General features: G+C 42.3%; 1 protein-coding gene across 1 annotated transcript in view; it reads right to left on the reverse strand.

Moving 5' to 3' along the window:
- Nucleotides 1-6,254, reverse strand: part of LOC144111896 (nose resistant to fluoxetine protein 6-like) — a 52,440-nt gene extending 46,186 nt beyond the window's left edge. Inside the window, exon 1 of the mRNA XM_077644924.1 lies at nucleotides 5,818-6,254. Coding sequence (XP_077501050.1) covers nucleotides 5,818-6,106 — 289 coding nt within the window. The 5' untranslated portion in view covers nucleotides 6,107-6,254. The remainder of the gene's footprint in view (nucleotides 1-5,817) is intronic.
- Between the last annotated feature and the right edge of the window lie 4,228 nt (nucleotides 6,255-10,482).

The raw sequence follows: 10,482 nt of genomic DNA on the forward strand, positions 1-10,482 counted from the left end.
CGGCGACGGTTCCTCCACGGCGCTGGAAATAATTTTCTTGTACCATTCCTTTCAAGACTGCGCAAACTTCACAAAAATGGCGAGGAATCACTTAGCATAACGAAGCCGCCGCCATTCTTCGGCGCCATCGATACTACCACTAAAGACATTGGAGAAGAAAGCGCTACTGCGGCATTAACACGCTTTCTTGTTCTACAACGCTTTTAAGGCGACAGCGTTTAATGGCTATTGCTCACGACCGTGTACGTCGGTGAGTCCTTTCGTTACGCTCTTCAGCAACTCGATATGAAAAAAAAACTTTGTGCAGGATGGGATTCGAACCACCATCCTTCCGTTCAGCAGCCGACCGTGCGAACGACTACGCTACTTCCTGACAATTTATATGTACTTCTTGTCTAGGACGCTGGGGAGAGTTTGCTGAAAGGCGTCGAATCAGACGGATGCCTCCCAAACGCCCTGCAGTGTCTCCAGAATTTAAGACTCAAACACAATTGTGTACTTAATCAACATCTTAACCACACATCAGTGACACAAGCAGCAATACCACGCTAAAGGCTTTCGCCTCAACGAACTTTAGGTCAACAAAGTGGCCCCTGAATTTTTGCATATCGCCGTGTGGCGCCGGCCCACATGATTCCCCTTTTTTTAAGGACAGCACCCCAGGACTTATAATACATCCCGTCCGCTTTGTACGAAGGCTATATGAATTGTCAACTGGAGAGATTTTACTACCGTGCTAATTTTCTTCTAATTCACTGTTCCAATTCTGTCTCAAGTAGATGTAGGCGTATAATAAATAAATAAAAAGAAAGAACTGAAGAAACATTTAAATACAAAAATTAATAAATGCCAATATTCTCTTTGGCTTCTTTTCGGATAGTTAAAGATGCAGAGTGGACATAAATATAAAAAAAAATTCTTTAAAATGTTGTCTCTAATTCTTCCGATTAATTATATAGTTTTATAGCCCTAGAATTCCTAATAAAATATTCCCAATCGTCTATAAAGCCGAATGTCAATTTTGTAACGAAAAGACAAAAGGGAAACCTTCAACACGTGGTGTGAATCTCCAAAAACAATTCAAGAATAGACGCAATCAGGAACCCGAAGCAAGAGCAGCGGGAGGTCGTGCTGACCAACCCTGACCTTGCGCACCGTTGAGGCTTGGTGGCGACAGCAATGGCGGGAGCGAAAGTCCAATGGCTTCTTGGAATAGGGGAGCCATTCACCATCATTGGCTGTGCTTAATGGAAGTTTTATTCGTTTATGCGTTCCTGTTTATTGCCAGATGCAAATATATTCCTGGAACTAGGACTCCCAAGCTTCAAATTTTCGTTGATGAAAAGGTCACCACTTGGGAGCTTTGAAAACAATTTTCTTAGATTGTTATTCGTTGGGCTTATGTTCTGGATATTTTTAACAGATTGCTTGATGGGAACTTATCTGCGATTTCTAAAGGCAATCTGACGAATTGAATTATTGAAGATTTAATGGTAAAGTTTCCGTCAAGGTTTAGAGTAATTTACTGCATTGTTAGGTTTAGTTTTAGTTCTTTTTTATCAAGTTATGAAGTTTATCTCTATTACCTTTAATTTTTTTCCTTGTTCATATGAATGCGGATCGCTCTGTATTTCAGGTACGATCTTGCAAACTAACTATAGCCGTTAAGTGGCCTACTTGCGTTGCATTGCACATGACAGGGAGAATAAAAATATTATTGCTTCTATTAAAACATCGCTGTGAAATCGTTTGAATCATATCAACAATGCACAGAACAGCAACCACAGGAACAGTGAAGGTACGCAACATCTAAATATGAAAAATATCAACCAAGACTAGTTTGTATAAGCCGGATTTAACAAATGGAAATCATGTTCAAAACAAAACAAGCAATAAGGAAACAAATGAAAACTTGGTTTGTGTGAGGGGACAGAAACGAAGATAAAAAATTAGCAGAATGAACCTACAAGCCTGGATAAGCAACGCAAAAGCATACACTAACAGCATTACTACCGCCATTTCATGTATCGCCAATAACAACAACAATGTGAGAACAAGGGGAAAATTTTACGTACGCAAAACGGTAAAAAGGTTCCTAAGATAATAATCTAGAAAAGGTAGACTGACGAGTGAGGCTTTTTACTGGAGGGGGCCAACCAAAAAGGTATATTCTTTAGAAGAAACGGAGATAGAAGCGGTTCTAAAGCACTCGTGATTGCTTCTAAGAATAAAAAAGGCCCATACTTCCCCGTTTTGCTCATTACTCAGGTTTAGCTAGAAATCTTGCTTTTTCATGCCAGGAACTACAAGCTCTACGGTGAAACTGTACTTCCTGGTTTCCACCCTAATTGCTCCGTAAAGATGGTTTTTACTCATGCGTGTTTTTTTTCCCCGCTTTTGCATTCATTTTCACTTCTTTTACAGCCTTCATACCTCTTCGCGGCACATGAAACACTCCTGTAGCGATTTTTCAGAGTAAGCTTCCATTAGTGACGTTTTCTGTCTTATTCAATGAATTTGGCGTCATCTCGATCATTTCCTATGTAACCCCAGCCGGCTTCCTGCTTGTTTCTGGGTTTTTCCAGGCACGCCCGTTTACTTTTTACCTGCTCGAAGCTGCATACACCCTGTGTTTGCTCACTCCGCAGGGTACTGTTAAGCGGCGCTAAGCCGAAAAACGGTACGCCATGAGGGGATGACATTTCATAAATTGTGGTCCTACGCGAGAGGTCGGTCCGGTGCCACTGCACCCCTCGCAGCCTCAGCTAGACTAAGTTTATTCATTAAATTTAGACGAGGTGCCTCCGTTCTGTTGCTTCTCTTTTGTCCTTTGTCGCTGAAGCGCAGATATATATTTAGAGTTCCTGCTGAAGTCCATGTGGTCTTTCTCGGCTAGCGACAAGCTTATACCGCAAAGGAAGGAAATAAATGAAGATAAAGTTAACGAGTCAAAACATGTCAGATATGTTGAGATTCAAAGCAATGGACACCCTTTTTATAATTCACCAGTTGTAAACATCACTTTCCACCGTAAAACAAAAAAGAAGCAAAGAAAGCACTACTTAGGTAGGTACAGAAAAAAACACCGATAAATCCAAATCATTTCCTCCTGGACTGTCCAGAAGGCAGCTAGCAACGAGAACACATCCGATTAAATTGATAACGAAACAGCTTGCGGAACATTGGGCTTGCCAAATCTGCGCATCTTGGCTTCCTAACGCTGTTCAATAATCTCGCTGCATCCGTGTTTACAAACGCAGCCAAAGAGGAACTTGGGAAGCGTTCAGAAGCCTTTTTGCTGTTTAGATTGCTTGCTGCTAGCCCACGTCGAAGCGCTACACTAATGGATAGCAATTGAAGGGACAGGAAAGCAGGAAAGTATGTGGCTAATTACGGACCAAGCACATACAGAAAAGCGCGGCCAACCAGAGGTCGTATTCAGAGCGTTGTTGATGCGGATCACTTATTTATGCTCGGTCGCCTGCTCAGCTGTTTTCTATACCGGGTGTTTTTTTTTTTATAAGTTTCTGTTTTAAAAATTAGGGTTTTTGTGGAAAATGAAGGCTTTTTGCGGCATAGTAATACCAGTGTTGGCGGACGTCAGAAAACAGCTGAATCATGCCAACTAGTGAATGATTACCTAAATTTTAGGAGTAAACATTTAAACTATTAGCGATGGGCACCTGGTTGCATTTAGAGAGTTGTAGCCGTCCGTTAGTAATAGCGATATCAATTTTTAGAATTTCGAAAACGTGAGCACCCTCGCCTTTGTCACTGAAGAAATTTTGGCTAGATTTTACCAAATTGCCTGCGCTCTCGGAGAGTATGCAGGCAACGCAACCCCTCCAGAGAACGTAACTAGTCGAAATAGCGAAATTAAAATTGATTGAGCCACGGCGGTGAGGGCAATTGCGGTTACGAAATTTAAAAAACTGATTTGGCTATTACTAACGACCATATACAAATCTCTAATCGTCACGAGGTGCCTATCGGTAATAGTTAAATATTTAAGTATTAGAATTTAGTTAATCACTTTAGTAGTTAACAAGATTCACCCGTTATTTGACGTCCGCCTACACTTTTATTACTATGACACAAAAAGCTTCTCTTAACCTAAAAAAACTGTGTTTATAAAAATTTTGCGTCTTCTAAAAAAAATTTCCCGGTATAGCTTTCTACCATATCTACCCAGAACAGAGGCGTTGGTAGATATAGCACCGATGTTTCTCATTTTTGTCGATTAAGTGCTCAGGCTACATTTAAAAGCATGAGGTTCACGTTCTTAAATATTTGGTTTATACAGGAAGGCGTGTTTTATTAAGCCGCTTGCATATACAGCCGTCTGGATTACCTGACGAGACTTTCGTTCCAGTCTTTTGTGTCCTGTTACATTGCGCTGTTCCAAACAGGCGAAATTTTGCACTTTTTTACTCATGAGGCGAGAAAGAAAACAGTCACCGAAACCAAGTAGAGTAGACGAATGTATCTTTCTGTCTTTATATATTTTTTTCATTTGAAATGAATAATATAAGTACTTGATGACTGAAACATAATTGATGACAAAGCAGAAAAGAACTACCACATGCCGCCTAGCCCACGACATTTGAATTTCGAGTCCAGTGGACTAGCAACTGAGCCATGGCGCTGGCTGTCGCGTCTTTTGCTTTCGGAGTATTAATGTTCGGTGTAACGTTACCTTGAGAGTGTTCATTAGCACCACCCTCCTGTATAGCGGCGGACGTAGTACTTGCTAATACATTACCGCGAGTGTCATGTGGAATGTCATCAAACGGTGAGAGCAGAAGCTGATCGTGATCATTCGTATGCTGCCTATGGTATCAAGCTCTCAGAGCTGTGGCCCTCTTTAAGCTATTGAGCAGACAGAAAAAAAATGAGAGGCTTGTAATGTTAAAACACGCGTATAGAGGTAGGCAATAGTCACCTAAACCTAGTAGCATAGGGGAATGTTTCTGTATTTATAGTTTTTAATGAAAAATTAATAGTACAATTACTTTATAACTAAAAAATAATTAGTCAGAACCGATGACCTACGAAAGCGTCCGTGTCCTTCAGGAACCAAAACGGACACATAAATATTGGCGCAAAATGTTCAGCATGCGCTTTTCAATGCCGGGCATTGCGAACACTCACTAAAAAAGCGTATGCAAGTAAATATTTTCAGTAAGCACGAACGTGAACAGAACGCGTCGTTTAATAGCGTGTTTGTTTGCTGCCATTTCTTTTCTGCCCAGGCGGCGAGAGAGCAAGAGAGAGGGAGAGAAAAATATTTACGTTCCGACCCTGGTCCGAAGTTTAGCTACTCTGCATAGTATTTTCACGCAGGTACTTTGCCTCCTTGCAAGATGTACCCGTTTTTTATTTAGGGCTGTGAAAGTATTTCTCGACTACTATTTGCGTTCTGCCCTTCCAGCCTCTAATTCAACCTAGATGTTATCATTATGAACTGGAACTTTTCCAAGTCTCTTCCCCTAAAACTACGAAATATCGCTTTATGTAGGTTAGACTGGTACTGGTGCTGAACAATTGCTAATATTCAGGAAGGGATTAGTTATTTCAAAACGAGTTTCGCAAGCCATATAACGTTTGATTCCTAATGAAATCACTGAGCAGAGTGCGTATGCCCAATGCTAATTGTGGCTTTGGGCATGCGCACTTCAGGTTCGCATTTGCACTCCGCGAGGGAAAGAATGAGCACTGTATTACAGGTGAGGTTAATCGCTGAGTGAACATCGCACTTCACGCGACCGCATGCGACAAGGCACTTGAACTTCATGATCTGCTCCGAGCGTAACTCACATCGCAGCGCCCACGGCTCCAAGTTCCGGACTCCGCGCACCAGCGTGAGAAGACCGACGCTGCAGTCGGCCGACACTTCGGCTTCCAGGAGCTTCCTCGTCAATGACGGGGACGCCCGATTCATGGCACTGGCGATCCATTCTTTGAGCTTGCTTACATAGCTCACGTTTTGCTGCTCCGTCATTGATGCCGAGGAATCCCCGTCAGACCCACTGCCACCGAGGCAACACGGGAGGCACCCGCAAAGAAGCACCGTCACCACGATTAGAACCACTTTTTGCACACTCATGATGTTGCGAAAACCTCCTAAAACATTTGAAGGGGTGCAAGTTAGCAAAATGACACGAAGGCTGCTTGCAGATACTTAATTAGGCTGATGCATGTCTTACAAAGTTGTCCTCCGCTAAACTAAAATTCAGAAAACTGCCAGCTCGATCGCTAACGCCTGAAGCCCTTCCTAAATGGGAGCACGAGAGAAGGGAATTTCCAAAGAGCGCATCTGCATGGGAGTCCCAGTAGTAGTGTGTGAAGAGATCAGGCGCACGCGTGCGAAAGGCAGCCACTCGCCATTCACCCCTTTTATAAAGCGCGCACTCATGACGCGCGTACGGCACGCCGTTCCAAAAAGGGCCTCTCCCGTAGAAAGACGGAAAGAGCGCAAGTGTGATCGGCTCTTCGCCCTCGCCTTCTTTCTTGGCAGGGACCTTCCGATGGCGTGTGGCGTTGGCATGTTTGGAGCATTCAAAGCGTTGTGTTTCTTTTTTATGTTTCTTTGTTTTGGCCGCTGCCAAGTCGTTTTGGCTGAGTAGTCGTATCTCGACATCCTACAGGCATTGTTTCAACGCGTATGCGTGAAACATACTGCCTGCAGGCTGTCTGACTGCTGCGGGGATTTTTCTCATGGCTGTTTTGCGGAAAGCTTACATTATGACGGCTCGCGCAGTCTTGGCATTTTAAATAATTTGCTCATCCTGTCATCCTAACGGCTTCTTTGTTTTTGTCTTTCCTCGTATGACACACCTTCAGTGCAGTGGCGACTACGCAACATCCTGCTAACCTAGTATGTAACCTTTCGGCGTTAAATTTTTGCCTCTTGTGCAATTACGATAAGCATAGAGTTTCTAAATACTATCTAGAGGGAATGCTAGCCGTTCTGCACTTAATCCGCCAAGGACGCCCAAGGTATGCTGGGAAGACGTGATTTCAGAGTGACATCTGGTGGCTTGATGTCTGTTCAATTGATTGGGTTTCGTGGTTGTTCAGTTTCGTTTTCATTGATGTTTTATGCACCCAGCTACCCACGCAGTTCATTCGAGATCCGAAGCATCCGAAGTCACTTTACTCGAAGTTTGCGGAGAAAAGTGACTGGTGCCTACTGAGCCTGAAGGACGTTTGCCCCATGGTTTGGAGCCATTTACGCAGTAAGCTGGGTTTGTTCAGCGCAAACCTGTGCATTGAAATGCGAAGGAAGGGTACAAAGTCCTTTGTGAATTTAAAACAGAACAGTCTGCTACTGTGACCGCTATATATCACTGTAAAAAAATTGCTCATTTAAGGGTTGTGTTTTGTGTCTATAATTCGCACCCTTGCACCCTCCCAAAAGGATAAAACTTAGGCTTATCACACCCATAGTAAGGTGGGATCGTTACAGTTGCACCCTTTTTTTCGACTGCTTTAGTTTCATAGATTTTCATTGCTTCAAAAGACTGACATTTTATTTTTCGGTGCACTCTTCGAAGAAAGCTAGCCAATCCTTATGCGAAAAGCTGCTGACGGCGTGTCTAACTTTGCACTACAGTCACGGCATCCCCAACTATAAACATAATTTCGAGATGTGTGTTTCACGGTGTTTCTAAGCTTGTTTGCTGTGGAGTAACATTTGTGAAGTGTGCATCATGGTCACGGCATTTTTTTTCTGAATATATTCGAAAAAATAACAATAGAGCTTGCCAAAAGATGCTCGCCTTCAGCAAACCCGTTCGCACAGTTACACGATAGTATGATGTGCCACGTATTTTAGCCGAAGGAATATAAACAGGTGTAAGCATAACTGGATTGATTTATACGAAGCTGCACTGAGGTGACAGAGCTTAACACAAAAGGCTCAATACTTTCGTGCCATGACGCGCATCCTTTCTCCAAGTTTAATATGCCATTTCAGCAAGCAACTATTTGGAATCAATAATGCTTAGATCTTCAGCTGAAATAATTTCGTTAAATATCATATTACGGGGGTAAAAATCGCAGTTATAGCTGCTCGCATAAAGGCTGCAGCCGTCACTTAAGGGAAAGCTCAAATAGCTCAGATAATTTAGAAGCACGCTTGATTCAACTACTGCAACTTTGTTCAACAAGTCAAAGAACACCCTTACGCACCCTTGCACTCGAAGGAGCTGCAACACCCTTCTGCCCGTGCACTTTTGAAGGGTTTATGGGTGTATTAAAGGTGCTGACGTGCTCAGCGCACCCTTTATAAAAAGACAAGTAAAAATAACGGTGTGGAAAGAGTGCTTGCATTAGCGTTACACCTTTAGGGGTGCGAATTTTTTTACTGTTTTTGCAGATTGGTTGTAGGAATCTCGGAGGCACTGTCTAAAGCGCAAAATATTTCGACAAGTGCCACTTAAGTTAACCGTACCGGTTGTGGATTGCATATGGTTCATTTAAATCTTATTTTTTGCAAAACTTCACAAGTATGCATTCGTAGTCAGTATGTTTGGGGATAACATTAGTCAAGCCAAGCAAAAAACCTCCTATTCCTGGCATTCCCACAGTGGATAGAATTTTAAGGAATTCGCATAAAAAATGCCACCAGCTTTCCGCCTTAGTAATATTTAGAAACAATATAACGATATATTCGTATTTCTGCCCTCCAACTGCCACTGAAAAGTCGAGATCGTGCAGGTAATTCTAGTCTACTACGATTCTTTTTACTCCAAAAACCCGGTTTGTACAGAACTGAAGACTTGGTCACGTCAACATCAACTGCATTAAAGAGGCTCCTTCTAACTCGAACTACGCGTAATGCTAAAGAATTCTAGTTCGAGTTACAGATATTCGACTAATTTTTTCCATAGCCTAATGCTTCTGGGGCGTCTTTAGCATTGCTAAAAAATGCGCACAACTTGTCGGTAAACTGAAAAGTTTGCAGTTATTTTCTCATCCTCACATACTACTTTATGTGGCCATTTATTTTTTATTGTCTACAGAAATACGAAAGCACTTTCGAGCTCTTGTGTACGATATACAGCACCGTAGGTTACCAGTCACCGTTTTATTTTTATTCAACGTTCGCCTCACGATGGTTTCGCAATTAATGTCTAGTTGTAGTAGCTGATCTTTATTCGCTGCACGTCAAACGTATGTGATTAATCATTTTTTCTCTGAGGGGTTTCGTTTCACCAAGCGTATTCTTTACGCACATTTTTGCGCTCCATTTTTGTCTCTGTTTGCTCTCTTTTGCACGGTATATTGTTATTTTCAAAGGTTTTCTTGCATGCATGAATGGTTTGTCTGCGTTTTGTATGTTTATTATGCGTTTGAGTTCGGCCTATGTGAACACCTCTTTAATGCGAAATCATTAATGACTCATCGGCAATGAAACCCAACGTCGGCGTTGACCAGCAGCAGTGGTCCCAAAAATCCCACATGACGTAACCGTGGTATAAAAGAAAAATAAAATTTCCTCCAAAGCTGCTGGGAACGGAACCCAGCACTTTTATGTTGCGAAGCAAGCACGCAATCCATAGGCCACAAAAGCTTGTTGGTTCTCTACGAAAAATTTGAAAAATTAAGGTTGTTTTCCCGAGTTCCTTTTTTATGCTTATTCTGAGTTTTGCCCTATAATTTATAGCAGAATGCTGACTGAAAAGCGATCGGCTTGCTTTGGCTACAAAATTCTCCTAATCCCAGCAAATGAAGCAGCACTGAATTGAATTTGTTTTGCTGTGTTTTTCTCAACTTCGTGAACAACGAAAGAAAATGACGTTCACGAGATAATCATTTTTTTCTTTTGTTCCTTATACCCACTAAAGGTGCCACTGATGTACTAATGTCCCTTCATTTGATCGTCGTAGGGCGCCGATTGCCCGCTTTCAGGTTCCTGTAATTTTTGGTTTTCTGCAAGTAGCACAAGGTCAGGGATTTTTTAGTTAAAGAAACGCGCTGGCTTTGTAGAGTTAGTTGATTGCTGTTTTCCTGCCACCCTTGAAGAACATGAGTAAAAGTGATAAGCGATCAGCTCATACTGAAGGTTTTCTCATTCCAGGGTTTTACGAACCATAGGATTTTTGAAGAGATTCACAATTCGTTTCTTTTGCCAAATTCGCCTGCCTTAAAAACACGCTGGAAATTCAAAAAAAAACTCAGGATGCATAATGCTACTACCCACATCAGACAAATTCAGTTTCACTCGCCTTCTGTCTTTTCGGTTGGGGTCTGTTGAAAGAAAATGAACGGAGTAAAATCTGCGGAAATTTGTAAGGCATTATGTGGCAGTGCACGCTGCGATCAGTGAGTGCCCTGTGAAACCTCAGACATCATCATCAGTCACCTCGGGTGGTAGGCAGCGGTGAAACGCATTTTGCGCTCCTCCAGCTCTGTACACCTCAAAGCCTTTTCAGCGACCCTCATTACTGTTCAGACCATACGATCTCTCTCGACTGC

Source organism: Amblyomma americanum, unplaced genomic scaffold (genome assembly GCF_052857255.1).
Source record: "Amblyomma americanum isolate KBUSLIRL-KWMA unplaced genomic scaffold, ASM5285725v1 scaffold_12, whole genome shotgun sequence".
NCBI lineage: Eukaryota > Metazoa > Arthropoda > Arachnida > Ixodida > Ixodidae > Amblyomma > Amblyomma americanum.